This window comes from Cyclopterus lumpus, chromosome 18, assembly GCF_009769545.1.
Source record: "Cyclopterus lumpus isolate fCycLum1 chromosome 18, fCycLum1.pri, whole genome shotgun sequence".
Classification (NCBI taxonomy): domain Eukaryota; kingdom Metazoa; phylum Chordata; class Actinopteri; order Perciformes; family Cyclopteridae; genus Cyclopterus; species Cyclopterus lumpus.
The window spans coordinates 6,644,282-6,666,519 of NC_046983.1; the positions used below are offsets into that span (position 1 = coordinate 6,644,282).

The 22,238-nt window shown below is 43.3% G+C and overlaps 1 protein-coding gene across 1 annotated transcript; it reads right to left on the bottom strand.

Annotated features, from left to right (window-relative positions):
- Window positions 1–1,063: 1,063 nt before the first annotated feature.
- rell1 (RELT like 1) lies at window positions 1,064–21,641 on the bottom strand. The gene is made up of 7 exons (XM_034557189.1): window positions 21,496–21,641; window positions 15,490–15,684; window positions 12,728–12,799; window positions 9,607–9,661; window positions 5,501–5,761; window positions 3,857–3,989; window positions 1,064–2,404 (listed from the first exon to the last, which is right to left on the bottom strand). Exons 1-7 carry the CDS (start codon window positions 21,518–21,520, stop codon window positions 2,366–2,368), a joined length of 780 nt encoding a protein of 259 aa, XP_034413080.1. The 5' UTR covers window positions 21,521–21,641; the 3' UTR covers window positions 1,064–2,365.
- Window positions 21,642–22,238: the final 597 nt, after the last annotated feature.

A 22,238-nucleotide genomic window follows, 5' to 3' on the forward strand; every position in this document is an offset into this window, starting at 1 on the left:
CACCTGAAGCAGAGCTCCATCCTCTTGGCTGATATCCAGGGACAAAGATAAGATGTGGGGCACTTAGCCTGGCATCGGCATGGGAACCCCGTCGCCTGCAGGCCTGAATAATTCAGAGCCCGAGATAGATTTACTGCTTAAGTCACGCAAAAGAGACGGAACGGAGCTTTAATATTATCTATAACGCTTCTACATGCATACCTTATTTCCCCGGGGAATTTCGAGTGGCTTTAATGTAGTGTGAGAAACTTTTCATAACAGCGGCGACGGCCTCACCCTAAAGTAAATACGCATGAATGCAACCAGAGTCAATATTTGCACCAGCTCATCGCGCTGCTTATTCATGTCCTGCACTGTCAACCACATCTGCCTGACAGGTTTAACACTCAGAGCCATCCTCCGTTCTGTGTGTGTTTATGAAAGGCAGGTTTGCTTTGAGCCTAAAGACTTGGGTGGGGTGACGTCGCCTTGTGTAACATCGGGGCCTTTTTTTTTCCCCCACTGCATGTTAATGTTTCTTCCTCCCCCGGTCAACACTTTGAATGTCAACCCTCTCTCCAGCGCTGTCAAGTGACACCAGCGGCAGCCACATGTCACACAAAAGACGTGTTTAATCACGCCATTTGCTGGTCAGTCGTTAATTTCTGCTTATTCACTAAATGATTAACAGATTTCTGGTCGTCTGTTGTAAAGGTCATAAACATGCCTATTCTGCATGAGTGAACCTGTTGAGACACGGAAGGTCAAGACGAGCCAAGGATTGGTAATGCTCAAAACACCTCTCCATCTCCTTTAACTGGAACTAATATGATAGAGAGACCAAAGTCGTCGGACTACCTGGTCGAGATGAATAAGACAAATCGTCTTTTCATTACGCCGCAAAGAAGGGAGCGAAGGAGAGAGGAGGGTGCAGAAATGAGAGAAAGGGAATGAGGAAGAATGGAATATGAAGACGGATGGTTGAGGAGAGGGAGAAGACGTCGCTGGGCCCTCTTGTACAGCGGACTCAGCAGCTACACTGTGTATGATTAAATTGCAACAATAAAAGTTCATTATTCATGGCTTGACAGGTTAGTCACCTTTAGTTCTTTTATTATACAATGATAAAAACATAGCACACTGTCCCAAAATATGAATTACATGTATTTATATATATTTTTTTAAAGAAATTAGGCACAACGAAATGACATTTAACATATATCGAGTTGGAAGATAACATGGCTAAAATGATATGTTTTGATCGAGATCTGGGGAAATCATGTATTTGGATGATTAGCTCATGAGGGTCTTTAAAAACTGGAAACTCCAGCCATTTAGTATCGCACTTCCATAAAAGGACAACATTAGACAGATACAAAATAAAGGGTGATTAAAATTTAAAGGCTTCAGATATAATGGCATTAAACTTTCTTTTTTTTTTAAGCCTACATTTCCCATAGTTCATCTTTTCATAAGACATTCTCTGACTAGTAAAGCAGAGACCAAAACAAAGCTAAAACTTCACCAGGAGGACGTGAAAGCTAAATGTTGCACGTTAGCCGAAAACAACTTTATGAGCCGATAAAATAAAAATAAATAAAGAAATACGGTTTCAGAGACATGGTAATTCACAAATAGAAACTGTGCTACGTGACCTTGAAGGGTGGAGCACGCTGACCTGTCTTAGGATGCAGGTTTGAGGTGTCGCTTTAAGACAAAGCCATGGTTTAATATGAGAACTAATGTGTTGTTCGTCCCAGAACACTGCACTCTCTTTATTTAGGAGGTCACTGTCGTTTTAGTGTTTTCACATATGAGAACGCTACGATCTAATTCCTGGTTATGTGACTGCTATTACGAGTTAGTTTCGCCTTCCAGTTTGGGAACGAAAACCTACAATTTAATCTCAGACTGCGTGTATGCGTCTGTGGGGTGTAGTTCGAACAATTCCCTTGACTGATGACGTGCAATAATTATGGTTTACCTCCACATACAAAAACATATGTACACACATCATCGGCATATTGAGTAACAAGACCGCACACAGTCCATTGGGAAAGCACCCGCTTCAGGCTACCTGGACATGAAGCAGCCGCCGTGCCTAAACACCACGAGTAAGGCACTATTGTATATCTATTTTAAGAGGAAATGGAGTGCATCACACATTCCCCGTTACTGCTTGTAAAATAACTGGCTGGTGTGACTAGATGTCACTCTCGCCACCGGTCGTCCTCATGTTCAGCGGCACGTTTGGCTCCCCGCGGACCAGGAATGTGGAGGGACGGCTCCCCGGACTACTTCGCTCCTCCAGCGCTGATGTTTTATTGCTCCCGTTTGGTCCAGATGTTCTCTTCTCTCCTCTGGATCCTCTGGATCCTCGACATCGCTATCGCTTCTCTTTGTCCAAGTCGTCCTCCGTCTGTTCCTGGAGAAGGAAATAGTCTGGATTTAATACAGAGGATAATCATTGATGAGGTTGGTTGACTTCCTTGGGCTGAAGGTTTTTTTCTTTTCTTTTCTCAAACAGCCAATATGAGAAAAGCTAAAAGTCAATATGTGAGCGAACAGTATGGAATTAAACAAACACTGATGTTAATGAGTAAGCTTAAAGCTGTACAACGTGAGAGCTGGACCATCTATTGTTGAAACAGATTTGGTTCCAGCATTGATCCAGTAAAGGCTGCCGAGTCGTAACAGACTCAAACCTCTCATATTACCAAGCCTGAATTTAAGAAACTGTAGAAAACAATCCGAGATCGAAGACAAGCTGATTTCAACTGCACACTCTCAGTAGAAGAACTCGTACACCAACAACGTCATCATCATCCTCATGTTAAACGTGTCCGACTCATGTCACACACGGTTCCTGCTGTGGGATTACTGGTGTTGCGCAATGAGGCAGAATGTACGACGCATCTCTGCCTCATTTTCTTACCAACCAACACTAACTGGCACACGGCAACGTGTGTTTGGAGCGGTTTTGCTTTATTGGGCTTTTGTTAAAAAACGTGTCGTAAAAGATATTTTTGAAACGACCTCCCGGCATTAGTTGAGAAAATGTCTCAATGCCGTCTTTTGTAACTTCAGCCAACAGCGGGATATAAGTTTATTTCAGAATAAATGCCTTCATTTTGAAGCAGTTTAAAACAGAGCAGACATCTGTATTAAATACAAAAGATCTGAATAATAAAAGGTTGATAATTGAAAGATCTTGCAGGTGATGGATTGGAATCTCTGTGGACTGATGTTGAGGTTGAATTAGCGACGGGGGTCTCATCTCGAGTTGAATGAGTCTTAAATCTTTTTGGTCACAAACAAACCCGAAAAGAAACCAGGAGGACGTTTTGTGTTTGGAAGCGGCGGCGACGGGAAGACGCCAGCTTGTGAACGGAAAATGAAAACACAGGAGATGTTTACCATCACCTGGAGTGTTGCAATTTTCATAACCAGAGTTCCTGTGATGCAAACAGAAAGCAGCCAGCTGGAGGCTAATTATTGCTTTGGTTGGATATTTCAGTCGTTAAATATTTCAACACGCATTTAGCGATAATCACATTAGCTTTATGTAACACAATACACAGCTAAATCTACTGCATCACGCTCACTAATATGACATCGGTCAATTACTCAAATCGACCAAATATTTATATTTTTTTAATAATTAATTCATAATTTAAGCAATTTCTTCGGGAATATTATTTTTTGTCCAGCTACAGCTTTTCTCTTTTTTAGATAGTAAACTGAATATCATATTGAGGTTTCGAGTGTCGGTCGAGAGAGGTCACACAGCATCAGATACGTTTCACTATTTTCTGACGTTTAGAGGGAAGCAAAGACAAAGCAGGACACGGATGACGAGGTTTTCCAGCGTACAGACCTGCTGGGACTCAGACGTCGTCCGGCTCCTGGGCTCCGTCGCCGTAGGAGACGCAGGAGCGCTCCCATTGGAGTCCGTTATTAGCAGCGTCCGCCTATTGCTGGTCGGCCTTTCACACTTCGTCACCCTGAACCTGAGGGGGGCGACATAAAATGAAGGAGGAAAAAAGAAGTTTGGAATGTTTCTTTTTTTTTTTTGCAGTCCGGCGAAAGTCTCGCACACGACGAAATCGGCTCATTAAAACAAATTGCTGATTATGTGCGAACCACTGGCTGAAGTATACAGCGTATACTGTTGGACTCTTTCAAGAAAGTTATTAAAAAGTCAATATATATTCCTCTCACTGATAATACACAAACAAACACACTCCCTGAACTTTACACCTCTCTCGTGCACCCGGCCACTTAAAAAAGGCACCTGTGCATACAGTCAGTCACTCTCTCACACACACACACACACACACACACACTCACACACAAGCTTTAATTAAAATCAGCAAATTAATATTCGTATCCAGGTCATGCTGACCCTCTCTGCATCCCAATGAGCCCGCAGCAGGATATTATGGATGAGGAGAGCGCTCGCTGCCCGGTGGGCTGAACGCGGTTCGGACTGAGAAACGCTCTCTTTGCTCCAAACATCCTGAACACAGTTGTATAATGCGAGCGTACCGCCAGGGTGTTTTCGGTCTTAAACACCAATGGAAAAAGGGTCCAAGGACATCTTTAATACAAACGAAATACCTCAAATTATTGTGCACGAGAATGTTTTCTTAAATTCTTAATCTTTAAGGGGTTTTTTTTCATAAAAATCGAAGCCCATTTTTTAACGCTATTCATGGTATGCATTGATTTGTCCGCAGCAGACATTCAGCACCATTCCGTAATTGTCGCTCTTTATCGTAGCTTTCATTGTAAGTGGTGTCGTCCACCAATCCTGCATTGGATTCAGATTGCGTCACAGGAACCGGAGGCGTGCATTAACTCTCTGTTAACTCTCTGTTAACTCTCTTTACACAAAGTTACCGCCTATGCAAACAGAACATCCTGTTCCATCTGCTTCACAATAAAAAGCGTTCAACTGGCAGAACACTGTGTGGCATCTCTTCTCAGTGTTTTTTTTACTTTCAATAAAGATATTATATTTCCAAGGATTGAGCTCTCCGACAGCCATCTAATGAAGGGAGCAATGCATGATGGGAGCACCGGCATCCATTTAACCGGACAGTATAACCAGGCACACAGAGCCGTTCTCTGGATCCATCGCGGTCTCAGATTTGTGAGGACCGCTCGTGTGTTGTTAAACAGGGCCTGTTGCCATGGAGCAGGGGGTTAACCACTGACAGTCTGAAACCCCTACAGCATCTATTTTCCCAGGCTTCACCCAGACCGTTGTCATGTGCATTTTCCAGATCACTGGTCTGGTGCCAAAGTGCACAGCAATCTTAGTCGGTGTAATTAACTGTGGATTTTTGGGGAGTTAATGTTTGATTGTTAGTGAGCAAACTGTTGGAATTTATATCTGCTCATCAAAACAACTCAGTTGATATGATTCTAAGAACATTAAGGAGGTAAGAAAGCAGCAATGAAGACTCTTTTTTTCTACAGGCCTCCTTGACTCCGACACACACACACACACACACACCTGCCCACAGCCAGGACCGTGACCTCTCCGAGTTGGCTGCGGCGCTGCTCCGCCTTGCGGGCAGACAGCCTCCTCATAAGCGGCCATTTCTTCTGGCTGCAGCGGTTGCAGATGTTCTTGTGCCCGCCGAAGCCACCGATGGTGTGCAGGTGGTTGCAGGTGTGCTTGGCAGCTCCTGGGGGTGCACCCGGTGATATGGGAGTCAGCGGAGGGGAGCCAGGAGAGGTGGGGGTGAGTGGAGAGGTGGGGGTGAGTGGAGGTCTAAAGACAAAGAACCAGAAGTTAGTGTTTGGTGGACATGTTGCTTCAGTAGTGTCACAGTTTAATATTATTAAATGATACATTACAGTAATAAAGATAGCTGCTGATGACTACAGCCACGTATTGCCAGACGAGCACAAGCTATGCAAATGTAAATCAGCCCCTGAACAATAATTATGCAATAAAGAGAGTAAATTACCCAAGAGATATTTTATAGGTCACCAGAATGTTTCAGCACCGTGCAACATCTGGAGATTAAATAAAACCAAAAAGTAGCGATGGGGTTTTTCAGATCAGCTCTCTGAGAACGGCCGACCTTTCACAACGACCTTTCACAACTCACAACTCACAACTGACCTACATTCAAAATAAACATTTTAATTTCATGGAGATGAATTCAAGCTCCCTGGATTCGGCAGCGCCGCTGCACAAACGACATATTAATATCTCATCTCCAAATCTTCAAACGGATACTGACGAGCTCGTCGAGAACGATCACTCCCGTTGATGATTGCGCGTTAAAATAATAATAACGATGGGATGCAACTTCCTGTAGGAGCAGGCAGCAGGTGGAGCGTCGGTCAACTGATCAGCAGAGAATTAGTCACACACACACACACGCACGCACACATGCACACACGCACGCACGCACGCACGCACACACGCACACACGCACGCACGTTAATTGAAGCCGGCTCACGTGCCCCTTTGAACATTCTTGCATATTTCATGACCCTGGAGAGAGTCTCTTAACATTGTTTACACACAAAAAAAAGGCAGAACAAAACAGTGTTTCTGCTCATTGACACACTCGTAATATACAGTCGAACGGTTCACGATGAGTCGCACATCTTTGATCCGTGTCGAGACCCGACCCACGTGATTACTGAACACCTCTATTCCAAGTGGGTGTAAATGTCCCGCTATAACAGTCTCCACTGTTTTAGGAGGACTTATTAATAATTTAATAAGACTAGATTTGCTCTTATTTCAGCCACAAGGGCAGTAGGCCAAATTCTCTCTGGGAGAAAGTCAGGCCCCCTGATTCATTTGAATGAGGCCACCCGCAGCACAGGAGCCAACGCAGAGGGCTCCGGAAAAACATCTCAATATAAATGTGGACCACACGGGCAAGTACTTCCTTATTTGCGAGTGTTTTACACAATATGAAGTCGCTGCCGTGTGCGTTTCCAAAAGGTATATACATAAGTATATGTGGACACAAGGGGTGGCCATATAGTTTAAACCAGTAGTTCTCGAAGTTAAAATCGGATTATAAACAGCATAGGAAAGAAAGCAGAATACATCATATTTGTGCATATTTGTTTCTCTAATCTTTGCGTTATTTTCCCCTTGTGAATTACTCAATAATATTGGGCATTCCAGGCCTTTTAAAAAAAGAAAGAAAAAAAAAAGTGTCTTCTTGGTAAATAACTGGTGAAGATGAGGAAGCACAAGCGGATATCACTTTGCTTTTCACAAGCCGGAACGGTTGTGAACCGCTGATGTAAACTATGTATGTGCACATGACAAATGCACTAAAAAGATGCATTATGCTCATGTCCAGGATTCTGATGAGCTGAGGTATGAACCACGAGTTTGATCCACAGGAGGGGGATAAAAAGGACATGTCAACGGAAAGGGGAGATTGTCTGATGTGAATAGAGAGCGTCTTGTGGAAAGGGGACAGAGGGATGGTGAAGAGGTGGAGGCCGGAGTACTGATGGGGAGAGAGCAGCGCGGAGGTGAAGGGGAAGTTAAGTACCAAATCTGGAGAGGCAGATAGCGAGGTCTGGCCGCGCTAGAGTCGCTCTCCTTCTTGTAGCCATTCTGCATCCCTCTTGCCTTTTTCCTTCCTCCCTCCCTGCCTCCCTGCCTTTCTGTCTGTCTCCCCCTTAAGTGTCCCATAAATTACCCCCGTCGATACCCCTCTATTCCACCATCTCTAAGTGATCCACTGGCAGGCTGCCCGACCTGGCTGAGGAAAAGAGAGAGAACGATACGAGGAGTAACACCAAGAGAAAAAGGGAGGTACTACAGAGGGAGATATTTAGCAAAAAAAAGTGCTGGCAAACTGAGAAGAAATATGTGGGAAAAGACATTTGTGGAGTTAGACAGAAGAGGCGAAACATAGAAAAGTGACGCCGGTGGGGAAAAAGAAAAATGTGTTGCGATTGCAGATTTCTGCAGATTTTTCCAGGACTCCCGATGTGACCGAGCAGAATACTTCAAAAACCAAATCCTTGGCAGAGGCAACGCTCCTTCCACAGTTTCTTTCAAACAAAGGAGAACATCTCTCCTCTTGTTATCGCTCTCCTTTCCACCGAGAACAATATGTAGCGGGATGAGAAAGATGACAGCAGCAGGAGGGAGAGAGAGAGAGAGAGAGAGAGAGCATGCCCCACTAACTTGATTTAACCACACTCCTCTTCCGTCACGGGCTTCTCCTCCTCCAATCTGTCCATCAGCCTAACCCCCTCTCCCCTTATCTCAGCGGCAAAGTGAAGACGTCTAATCTCTACTCGTACTATCAGCTCCTGTTCTTATGATGCAGTGTCGTCTCAAAGTGGCAAGCGCCTTTGATTTGAGACGTGAATTTTCCAAATGTGAATTGAATCAATTTTCGAGGGTCGATGGGTTTCCGTGCGATTAAACATTTTTTTTAAAAAGGATCCTGGCCATCCGCTTCAGGCTCGGGCTGCAACCATCAATTGAAACTATGCTATTGACCCCTGAGCTTAGTCGTGGTTGACGAGCTTTCCGTTCTCGCATGGCACATGTGCAGTTTGACAATGGGTGTTTGATTTCACAAAGCAGGTGGACATAAACAGCTCCCAGATTATAGCCAATGACCGGGGCTTGTTAGAGTTTGAAAGTGTCTGAAATGACGTCTGCAACATGCAGGTTTTTTTTAATCCGCTGTGGCTGGTGAGCTAATTATTGTTGTATCCAAGAGTTGTTTAAATCAAAACTCCACAAAAGGGTTTTATTAGCGCTTTAAGACTAAAGAATGCTAAAGCTAACAGGTCTCAGGTTTAAAGTCTGTGTATAAGCCGTGTAAATGAAGAGCAGTGTTCTAGTGTAAAAACTAGTTAGTCACTGTGTATATTGACTGGTGTTCCTGTTTCCACAAGCTGCCTTCTTTTAACATAACTTGTACTTCCCAAACAAATGTAGTATAACACGCTCCTTGGCCTTGGACGTTACTAATGTAGTTAGCAGGACATGCTAATGTTATGTTTGCAATTTACATTAGAGAAGAAAAACGCACCGTTTAATATTTTCCTAACACTTTTGCGCTTGTATTTTTGGTTTTGGAAAAGCTTAAACAGGCCTGTTTTTTTTACAGTGATACACAAGCAGGGAAAAGCCTCAAATTGTTACATAATGAGATGCTGGATTCGGCACACGTTTGAGATTTTTGCATGATAAATCAACCAATTGTTTTAGCACTAATGTAAGCCATATATGTAAAGCCTCGAGTACAAAGACGCCGAAAGCTTCTTCACACTCACTGTGTTCTGGTAAAGAGTCCAATGAGGGGAACATGCCAACAACTGTGCTCAATACACTTTAATAACCCCACAATATAGTGATGTGGGACACAGCGGCATTTTGGGAAGAGTCCCCAGCTGCTCGCCCTCAATCAAACCTTGCCAATCTGGAAAAGTATCAGAAGAGAAATAGAAATGTGGCCTGATTGCCTCCTGTGTTCATTTCCTGCTCCGGCTCCTCTCATTTCCATCACTTCACAAATGGGCTTTCGAGGAGGCCGATGGTGCCACCTGGTGGTTGAGAGCATTCATCGCAGGCCAGGGAAAACAACAACAGGAGAGGACACTTACCCTTCAGAGTCAATGCTGTTGTCATGAACCATGGCTTTCAGGGCTTCAGAGTTTGCTGGAGAGAGAGAGAGAGAGAGAGAGAGAGAGAGAGAGAGAGAGAGAGAGAGAGAGAGAGAGAGAGAGAGAGAGAGAGAGAGAGAGAGAGAGAGAAAATTACACACTTATACAGATGGAAGAAGGGAACGGAGAGAGAGAGAGGGTGGGGAGATAAAAGTACTGGGAATTAGCGAGGAGAACGCTCCAGTGACTTCAAAAGCAGAGCGCTTATTGAAAGATGGCAATGCCAAATTATAATGCAATTAAAGGGCACATGGCAAGAACGCACTGAGCACAATTACTGCACACGACAACCTCAGGAGAACGTGCCAGATAAGAATAAAATACTTACTCGACGCCAACAAACTCCAAAACACGACTTGTTTTTATGTATATTGTAATATTTTACTGCAATAAGACTATATACACTAAATCACCTCTGGCCAAATCACTCAACTATAACACTGTGTCATTGTTATTTGTTTTGTTGGCTACATCTTTGCACCACGGTTTTGTTTGCTTTCTTAGTTAATTTCATTGTTATTCTATTTGTTTGTATATATTGTATTGCTTACCTGTATGTATAAATGCTGCTGTAGCTAAAGCATATCCTCTTGTGGGATTAATAAAGTAACTATCTATCTATAGACCGGGGGCCGAATTCTCGACCCCCGGGGAAATACAGCAACACAGAGACAACAGCTCAGATATAGATTTACATAATTTGCTCCCCGAGACAGATTTCCCTAAGGCCTGGCCCTGGTGCATTCACTGAGCACACGGCAGCGCGAGCACTGATGGAGGAATGCGTGCGTACGTCATGGAAAAAGAGGGGAGATGTACCGCGCACCGTAGAGACTCGGATGACTCCCGTGGGTGATCGCGAGGGTCTTGTGTTATGATTTCATTTAAAGCGTACATGGACAGTCTGACTCAGACCGCCTCGTCCTCCCCCCCCCCTCACCCCCCAGTGTCACCCTCGCATCATCCAGCCCCACGGGAGGATTTACAACAACGTCCTTGGTCGCTGCTAGACTTTTTCAAAAAGTATTTATAACTTGCAACCGCTTTGTATTTGTACAAGGCTCCCCTTTGAGACGGTGCCGCTGAGTCACGACATGGAAGACACGGTTCCTGTTTTGAGAAGTTAAAAGCCCTGAAAACATATTTTCTATGACCAAAGGAGACTTAAATGGACACACCATTTTTTATTTTCTGCAAAAGGTATCATATATTGTTATTTCACATGATGTGTTTTTTGTCCTTGCTTTTGTCACACAGATGTCGTAATGGGCCCCTTTACTCTTTAAAACTCAATGCAATGTGGTCAAAAGACCCAGATCAGCATGTTAAGTAAAGATACAGAATGCATCTTCCTTTTTTATCGTTCAGAAATATTGCATAATGGAGTGCATTTCAAGGGAATGGAAAAGAGAAGAGCATAACTTATCCTCCAGGCGGGTTGCATTTTGAAGATTATAGTGTATTGATGCTACATGGACAGCCAGTATGATTATTATTTTGAGGTTATCTGTAGATGGCAGTCTTTGCTCAGCCATAAAGACGACGACGACTGTTCCCCACAGTGACTTCTCAGTTCCTATGTTTATTTATACACCATGAAAAATACCTGCAAGTAGGTTTCTAGGGTATCCAGTAATAAAGCTTCCCAACGTCATCCGACAGACAATTTTTGGCCTTACAATACGTAGTAGGAGTCCTGAGCCACGTCGCCTCTCCAGACTGACATTGTGAGGATGAGTCACGGTCCTCGCGTCCTTCGACTCTACAAACATCGTCACGCCGAAAGCCAGTGATGAGTCAGCTCAAAGCTTCCCTCTTGAGGGGTGGACAGAGGAAACATCCACAGAGGACAACGGGGGCCAGACACCGAGACAGGACAGTGCTGCCTGCACCGGTCAAACAGTATGTTAGTCATCTGGAAGAGATATGAAGGAAGCGTGAGACTGTTGGAATCTGCTTCCGGCTTTTAAGAACAATATTACTTCAGCCTCTGTAATTTGTTCATTAAAATTGATAAAATGGGAAACTCAAGCTACCAGAATGTTTGTTTTGGTGTTATTTGACACTTTGCGTTAACCCTTTATTCATAAATCAGTATACAACCATTTAATAAAGAATCCACCATAATTATGACTCAGCATATATTATCATATTTATGTTATTATAATGGGGCAGGTTTGTTTAAGTGTTTACGAATGTGCAGTGTTTTGTTAACAAATAGTATCTCTCCGATTTATTTACAACGGTGTTATATCATATTGTCGTTCTCATACCAAGAGAAGCAAAACTTGTGGCAGCTACCTCGTCCCCTCGGAGTGAAACCCGTGGAAAACAATGTTTTTGCTCTTCAACCATAAAAATCCACAATCAGTCCGAGATCTCTTTCCATCCAGACTCAAACTCCTCCTCCTTTTCTGCTTGAGACCACCCCGTCCTGCATTATATTTAACTCTTTATCTCCAACATGGAGAGACTAGCATTGCATTGCTCCACTAGCTTGTAGTGTCATGAGAAAAGTTAGCCGGATTTCGATTGGACTTCACTGCTGCAGGCGGTTTGTGAGCACTGAGGGGAAATACTGTAATCTAATCAGTCAGTAAAGGCCCGTGTGAGCGCACTATTCAAGCTGACACAATACATTGATCCTTATCGGTTCTGTTTCCACTTACAAACTCAGACGAACAAAGGATCACTTGGTTAAAAGGAGAGTGCTGGGACTTATAACAAATTCCACTTCCTGCTCCAGCTCAGGGAAATTATTAAAATTTACAGGAATGAAGTAATCTCGTAACTGGAAGACACTCCTGGCAAAACACAGTCATCACACTTTTCACCTGGAATTCCTCAGCAGCCGCGAGATCCTCATTCCAAACCAGAGTCTCACATCCACAAACACACACTACCTACACACACACACACACACTACCTACACACACACACACACACACACTACCTACCTACGTCCTTCCTGCGATCGTGACTTCACGGAAGAGGTAGCAAACGGACGAAACGGAAAAGGGAACATCGGGTAGAGTGTTTGTTTAGTACGTTGGACCCATACCTTCATTTCTCATGATGTAGTGGACAATCTGCCCAACGGTGTCATTGTTTTCACTGAGGGTGTCATTCATGTCTGGAAGAAAAGCAGAAAAACACACACACACACACACACACACAATTAGAAGTATTAAGTGCGTGATCAGTATTCTAAGTTATTATATCTTCAAGCAACATAGCCGAGAAGCATGTGTGCAAAAATCTTGAGGCAAACACACTCCTCGGGCATGGCCTGAGGGACCCTTTTTACATCGTAAATGCTGAACATGACACCCATAAATCATAATTCAGGAGCACTTAATATTACAACTTGATGGTACTCCCATAGGTCTGCTTGTTTGCCTATTACTTGAGAGACAAGCTTGGCAATGTATTGATATATCAATATTTTGAGAAGTATATATTGATGTAACATATCAACAGGTGATATTGTGATCCTATGTTTCCATATGAATGCAATCAGGAAACGATTTCCCTCTGACTGGCCTCATCACAAAGCACACACACACACACACACACACACTAGAGCTTCCTCTTGACCGCTTCCTGAGTTCCCCCCCCACATGTTCTGATAAACATAATACTCTCGCAGCAATTTATGGGAGTCTTCTGGCGTGCCATGAGTGATGTTAAGGGAGCTGCTCGCAAGAGAGAGAGAGAGAGAGAGAGAGAGAGAGAGAGAGAGAGAGAGAGAGAGAGAGAGAGAGAGAGAGAGAGAGAGAGAGAGAGAGAGAGAGAGAGAGAGAGAGAGAGAAAATTACACACTTATACAGATGGAAGAAGGGAACGGAGAGAGAGAGAGGGTGGGGAGATAAAAGTACTGTTCATTGTGCAACTGAATGAGTGAGAGAACACACAAGCAGTGGGGTTTTTCCCTCTTTTGTTTCGACGTACAAGAGAAAAAAAGGGGTTGGGCACGTCGCAGAAGGACAGTGGTGCTGCTGGCAGGGAGCTCACATTTACTCCACAAGAGAAACGTCTTCTTCCAAAACCTTCCCTGAACGAGTTTGCTCATAGTCAACACAGATTCAGTGGAGGGGTTCGGGGGCCAACGTGGGACACAGTGGAGACGCGATGTGCCAGAGAGGAGGAGACCTGTGCAAGAGGGCCGCTGTGTGTTTATAGACGGCGTAAACCTTTCACTCTTTCCATAACATTTCTCTGCGATATTCCCCAGAGTAATCCAGTAATGCCAGCGGTTTCACGTCTGCACACGACAACTACGAGAGGGAAAGACCGAGCATGAACCTCCACGTGTCTCTCTCGCTCTCTCTCTGTGCCTCAAACATGACGTGACAGATGCAAAATAAACAATCAAGTGACACAACTAAACCGTTTATCCAGTATGCGTAAGGCCATTAAGTCGGCTAACATCCTCCAAGAGGCCGTCAAACTCATCGATACGTACAGAATGCTTGTAGAAATTAAGCGTTCCCATTACGAGCAAAGGGGAATTAAACTCTCCCTCCTGTGTCGAGAACTTCTTTGTTCCACGTCCCTGAACACACCCCTGGTTGAGTCAGAACACGAGTGGCGTGAATGCCAAACATCTTCCTGGTTTCTATTGGGCTCCACTCCTTTAAAAAAAAAAAAAAAGACATAACAGAGCAGCGGCGATGCACTGCTCTCACATGCCGGTTCCAGCTGATGACGGCGTACCGACTGACAGTTGTTGTCGAAGCGTAGCACCCGCTCCCTCCGATTCCCTCTCGAGTGAGCACCGTTCGCTCCACCGGCAGCGTCACCGTAGTTTGCGCCGTTAGATATGAGCCGCCGGGTCACGACGCGTTGAGAGGCCATCGAAATACTTCACTGTGTGAAAGACACGGGATTTCTGAGCCCTATGTTTGTGATTTCACAGGCGGGATATCTGCAGAGCCATTCCCATCATACGAGTCCATTCTCATCGCGATCCGTCCGCACCTTCAGTACCTGGCAAACACCAAAGTCATTACACTCAGGAATGTCGTACAAGCCTGCAAAGTCTCGGGAGGGCGAGCGTCGCGCGATTTTTTTTGTTTTCTGCACGATCGCTGACCTTGAATTTCACCGTCACGTGACAGGAAAATTAAAAACCTCATGCGGACCGATGACTAATTTCAAAATTACTCGCGTGCCCTTTTCCATTGACTGACTGCAGAGAGAATTTGGCACAGCATTGAAGAGCAGTCCGTGTTAAAACTGGATGTTTCAGTTCATTGGCCACATGTGTGAAGCAAAGAGGGAGATAATGCTTTAAAGTTGTATGAAAATAAAAATGTTAAAGCTTCGCATACATGTCATTTATCTGGTGGCAAACAGGTGGCTTCTATTGTGAGGAAGCCACAGGAAACGCAATGTACATAATGGTTGCCTTCATTAGAGTAAAGCGGGACAATTATTAATATTGCTGGAGTAACAAAAACGAGTCGGAGCAGTCGCAATTAGCGGCACTTCCAATTTATAGCTTCTTTTTCCTGTCAAACTATTTTTATTTCCTTCACTTACAGCCTTCGCTAATCTCCCCTCTGTCTACTTAGATTAATGTTTGAGCAATATTCTTGGGTGTGTACCGACTATAGATGATGACGGATGCCCTCGAACAATGACCGCGCAGATGTAATAAACACATAAAGCTAATCATAATGGTGTCACAATGACACATTATGACACATTTGCATCGGTCTTGCAATGCCACATTTTATGAAGAGTTTTTTTGTTCCAACTCACAAAAAAAAAAAAGGAACTGAATTGAACTCCCTCCCCGTTTTATTCAGATTCCCTTACCTCCGCCCAGCTCAAGATCCTTTTCTTCCTCCTCATCATCATGGGCCTCGGTGGTGCACCGATAGCCCTTCCTCTTCAACACGTGGCAGATCACCACACCCAACAGGCCCAGAAGGAAGCAAACGGGCACCAGGATGAAAGCAATGTGGTCTGTGTGGCTGGACTCTTCTTTTCCAGCAACTGTGGTCGGACCCACTAGAGGATGACGAGGGACGAAAGGGGAGCAAGAACGAGAGAGAACATTATTCTAAATATTGTCGCAACAGGACACAGTCATTACATTACGACGCCCTTGATGGCCACCTCCACAGTGAGTCCGAGGGTACGTTTGGGGCCGAGCAGCTGAGGGGATTTAAATGCCATCAGCTGCGACGTGACAGAGATTTCATGATCCCTTCCAGGATCACTCCAGTCTGCCGCCGTCTCTGCCCTCTTAACTGCTCGGTCTGGTGCAAGCTGCCGCCCCCCTTTCGCAAGCTACAAGGACTCATTTCATGCAAGAGGCCAAGGGTAAAAAGGCAACAACAACAAAAAACGACATTTAGCAGGATTGGCCATATCTTAGTGTTATCATAGTAACTTATTGCAGCAACAAGAGCACAAGGACCATGAAATATACCACGGAAACTCAAGCTTCCCTCTCCCACCTGCACACACGACTTCAGACCCATCAGGGTGCCACAACTCTGGGAAGGGCGCCAAGCTCAACACACTTTACAGTCAACTTAAGACACGGCTTTTGGGATGAGACTAACCATTATTTTCATCTTCGACTAATCCCGCCGATCATTTACTCGACTACTTCTTCTATATTATGTGACAAGTAGTTAAAACGGCAATCAGATCTTCGCAGAGTCATACGGAACTCTATATTACATTTTAAATTGTGGACATAATGTCTTGAAAGGGTTCAGGTCGAAGGATAGACGGTGGTCAGCTAGAGGCCCCTGCTGTTGGCGTACCACGTGAGGTGGAATGCACAACGGACAAGAGGGCTTTTGTCTGGTTTCCTGTTCCCATCCATGTGTGTGTGTGTGCGTGTGTGTGTGTGTGTCTCTCTCTCTCTTACACACACATAGACAGTCAGACACAAAGACAGATATGGGAGGTCACATTTTGAACAGAATCTCAAATCATACATCAGCATCAAATCACATGTTCATGCCATTTTCTTTCCACAGCATTGTGCCAATAGGCGTGTGTATCTACATACCTAACCATTCGCCTCCTGAGGCATACAGAGACATTTGTGTGCATTCCCCATTGTCCCAGTTCCCCGATGCATTAGACTGAACACACTGATGAAGACCATTGTCTGTTCACTGACCACCCTGTGACCGACTGGTGTGTGTGTGTGTGTGTGTGTGTTTATGGACTAGTAGGCTCTTCTAGCACGCTCCCATGCCTCTCAAAATAATTTAGGAGTAATCGCAGCCCAATTTGAGAATTGTATAAAAAGAATTGGGAAAAAAAATTGAATGCAAAGAAAAGAAAGCCCAGAGACTGACTGGCATATGGGTTGAATAGAGTCCTTGAGGAGGATTTAAACTCGAGTCATACACATCTCTTAACAACCACAGCTGGTGCCACGGTTAAAGTCCTCAGAGGGTCAGCCAAAAATAGAGATATCTGGAACACGTGCACATCACAGGTGTGGATTCATATATTTCAATTCTGATAATCATACGCAACTTTTGTGCTGTGCTAAGCTTTGATTGGGTAGTTTTGTCAGGATATACATAGGGCTGGGTGCAGGACCTCAACGATTAGGCTACAGACCAACACGAGAACCGAAAGTTGAATGATCTGAGGCTTGAACAAAGGATTGTTTTCTTTATTGATTCAGCTGCCCATTGTTTTGTTTTTTTCCAATTAATCACTGAGCTGATAAAAATGTGAAAACTCCAAACCACCCAAAGTGACGGCTGCGTCTTTATAAAATCCAAACATACAAAGATTCAATATACATTATGATAGTGGGGCCTAGTGTGGATGTTTACATGCGTCCACACTAGGCCGGAGTTAGAGCACGGAAAACGGAAGAACACAAACAACATTGATTATGGATCGTGTTATTGGAGCGAGCGCCGTGTTCCAGCGGCGTTATCAGACCCCCAAGGAGCGGACTTTGGAAGTCAGTCCTTGTAACTAGATTTGAACATATGAGAAATGACTGAGGATCAGAAAATGTTTTAGGACAACGTGATGTGGAAGTGATACAAACGAGGTAGCGAGATCCAATGCTTCTCTGGATTTTTGAGACGTGGGTCAAACTGCCCCTTGCTACAGGGAAAACATCAAATTCAACGCTGGCATCACAAGAGAAGTGAACCTCAAAAAGATGAGCGGTTACCTTCCAAAAATCACTGACATCCACCCTGACCGGAGGAGTTCCCCTTTCTGACTCCAGAAGGAGCAAACGTTTCTCCGTCTACGATGTGAGCGTTACTGTTCCGCCAGTTTCATTTCCTGCCGTCTTATGAGGATTTACTCCGCGAGAAGTTCCATCTGCCTAAAAGGTTATCGACGTCTCTGCTGCAACAGCTCCTTTCACAACACCATGTAAAAATCAATCACTGCAACAACAAAAAAAACACAAGTGGAGAATGATTTGCGATTGGATTCTTGGCCTTTTCTTTTCCCTTTCTGCACCTCTTCTCTTCTCTCTTGAACATCAGATGCACTAATGGGGAACTATTTTCCGATATAATTTTTTTTTAAAAAGGCAAAGGCAATTTGAACACAGCGAGTGTGTACCGTGATGTTTTAATCTTGAACTTCTATATTCCTTGGCTCTCGCTCGCAATCCAAATGTGCACATGGAAAAAAAACACAGACCCCCCCCCCCCCCTACAGAATCCATGCATTATGACGATGACCACACAACAGGGTCAAAGGGCATCTCAGAAAAGAGGGTGTCAGTGTTCCTCCCTGCTCAGATAAGCCACCAAGATGCACATTGTGTCTCAACTTAAATGATATTTCCTGTTTTATTTCATGTGTCAGGTCAATTCCAACTTCGTGAGTCACTTCTTGGCAAATGTTGCATGAAATAATAGTAGTCGGAGAGAAAACAGGAACGCTGTATTGGCTGAGAGACGTTCGGCCTGTCAGTAATCTGATCCTCTACTGGGCCACATGTAACTGCATTACTCTCCTCTTGGGAAGGAGAGAGAACGGAAATGGAAACGGTTCCACGTCTCCTCATTGACCGCTGCTCGGTAATAACCTTCTCCTTCCCGTTTTACAACGTGTCGACATTCAACTTTGGGGGGACAACGACCCGCGAGTCTCCGTGCACCATCAGGCTGCTTCAATCCATATTTGTGGGCTTTAAACCGTTCAAAAACAACTATTTAATTGCGGTTTAAAAAAAAAGGTGTTGCTGTCCCACTTGCCACACAGAAAGGGAGGCACGCATCTGCATTAACGGGGCAGCAATCTGACAGTGCCGTGAAGTAATTAATATAACCACACAGTAATACGTATTGCTTTTTTGGGGGGTTTCGGGTGATAACGTCATAAACTTTGATGACAGACATTTGAAGCTTTGTTTCGAAAACCTAGAATATAAAGAAATAAGAAATTCAGTACAGCTGTACTAAATAGCTGCCAATCTAAGACCCTTGGACTTAAACCAACTGCTGCTCATTGTAAGATTACATGCATGCTAAGTGAGCAGACAATTTACATTTAAAGAATGCATCCTTTTGATGATAAAAAAAAATAGCACCGGAATTACCCAGAACAAAAAAAGAAAATGAGCTCTTTTATTGTGGCAACTTGAAAGATGTGTCTCCCCAAGATGGCTTTAAACTAATTAATGTGCACGCGTACTGAATCTTAGAGGCAATATAAAACACAATGCTGCCAGTAGGCTTTGAAGAAGCAAAAGGCATTTTTCTTACAGTTAGTTACCTTGCATAGGTCTTACTATTGTGTCCGGACAATTATCACTATTTGTTTCTTCAGGAATTGTTTTATTCAAAGGATTATGCACAGGCCTGAGGTCATGAAAGGATAAAGAATGTTAAGAGAAATACTTTTTGTATTGTATCCCTTTATTATAATATTATGACCCTTATCTCTGGACCTCTTGAGGGGGATCCCGGACCACAGACCTAGACCACAATACGTTCTGCAAATGAGCGTCAGGCTCAACTGGGAGTGTGTTCAGGCTGTGTGTGCTGTAGCCGTTACATGAAGCGGTGAAGACAGACGAATCGATCCAAAAACATACAGTATGGTTGTACTGTGTACACACACACACACACACACACACACACACACACACACACACACACACACACACACACACACACACACACACACACACACACACACACACACACACACACACACACACACACACACACACACACACACACACACACACACACACACACACACACACACACACACACACACACACACACACACACACACACACACACACACACACACACACACACACACACACACACACACACACACACACAGGTCAAATTGAATGAGTTTGTGTGCCGCAGACTCCTGTGGCCTCTCCATGGAAAATTTAAACAGACCCAGAATTGTGACGGTTATGAGGAAAACCAAAGCATAACATGGAACTAATAGAGACCACTGGCTTGAGTCTGTGGGTGGAGAGACAGAGAATAGTAGTACTACAGTACTCTTCTCAGAGCAGTATTTCAAAATACCCACAGACTCAAAACAGCCTGTGTATATTAAACATCAATAATTACTTGAGACAAAATGAAAGATTAACGAGGCAGATATTATGAACACATATATACAAACACATATGTATATGTATATATCAGATACTGAAACCAGTAACAAGTTAATGTGGTTGGAGAGGCAATTAAGGTAATTTACGTTTATGTTTAACCTCTATATTCCAAATTCAAATCGCAAATCAAAACCCACCTGTTCAGAACTGCTTTTAATGTGTGATTGTTTGCTCTATGTTCTTATTATTTTTATGTATTAGGGTCCGAGCAACTGACAAAGTCCCTATTTGTTTTACCTGTAATTTTAGTTATTCTTATTTTTTAGCTTTTAGGATGTTATAATTATGTTATGTAAAGTGTCTTTGAGTATCACGAAAAGTACTATATAAATTAAATGCATTATTATTATTATTATTAACCTTTAAACGGTATCATGGGATTTTCGAGTTTAGCTTTGACATGATTAGTACAGAGCAATAACACACTGTCAGCTCTGGTGCCAGGTGAAATAAAGTCTGCAGCAAACAACTCTTGGACAAGTGATACAACTAAAATATTGGCTAAGGAGTAATACGTTTATAATATAAAGCCATAAGTGTATTATAACCCCAGCATCAATTGCTGTGGCTTTTGACAATTATCCATAATTAGAGACGCCATAGAATACATACCCCATAAACACCTGTATCTGCTGTTAAACACTGACTTTACCTTGGCATTTTAAGGCATTTTGTCAGTATATTTTGTATTAACGTTACATTATGTTATTATAAATGCTCAATATAAAATATTATTATTTTCTTCGTCGACTGCCAGTTCCGGCTGTCACGCATTATCTACAGTATCTGTCTCAAACGTATGCTGGCGGATCACGTCTCTTTCTTTTTTTTCTCCATAAAACTTGGCATCAATCCCCATCAACACCTGTATCTGCTGTTAAACACTGACTTTACCTTGGCATTTTAAGGCATTTTGTCAGTATATTTTGTATTAACGTTACATTATATTATAAATGCTCAATATAAAATATTATTATTTTCTTCGTCGACTGCCAGTTCCGGCTGTCACGCAGTATCTACAGTATCTGTCTCAAACGTATGTTTTCTCCATAAAACTTGGCATCAATCCCCAATCACTTCATAATGTCAAGTCTTTTTAAAAAGAGAGCAAACTTTTCTGAGGAGGACATCGAGAGGAGATTTACGACTGCGCACGCTGATTGACGTTACAACGTCCCCACGCAGAAGAAGAAAAAAGCTTTTTTGGAACTTACGCATATCGGAGGTTGAGTTCTCCATTGACGGACAGGAGCTCGCCGGTGGGGATGTTTTGAACCGGCGGCCGTTGAACGCCGTGGTCACCGCTAACCGTGGACAAACTAGAGGTGGGACGTCTTACTAAAGTCAATGTATTTCCTGATTCACAGAGAGCGTATACGCCCTCATCTTAAAGCGATACTCCCCAAAAACTCCCCTGAATTCCATACGATACCTGATACCCCTCCAATAAAGACAGGTACAGTGGCGAGAGTGTTCACCTGTTACCACTTCCGTCTTCGTTTGCTGTTGCTAAAAAGGCGGTTTTAGTTCAGTTTTGAGTTACTCTAGTATTTCTATGTTATGCTACTTTATACTTATACTCACTAGAATTAACTACATTTATTTGATACATTTAGTTACCAGCTACTTTGCAGATTCATATTAAAAAATACAAAATCTCACAAATAAATAATGATGTATCCCCAGGATAAAGATACGACTTTATTGATCCCTCAGGGTAATTCACAAGCTAATATGAATATTTTTTAATAGCCCCACTTGTACCAGCAGTAACATTAAAGTATTAATAAATGCAATAATCATTCATTATAATTCCATAATTCACATTGTTCTGAATAAGTTGCACTTTTAATGAAGTTAATACTTTAATGAAGTTGATCCATATTGATTTACGTAAGTAACAGATTTGCGTACCTCCTCTGCAACTTGGTTTTAGTAACTAAAAGGTGTTTCCTGA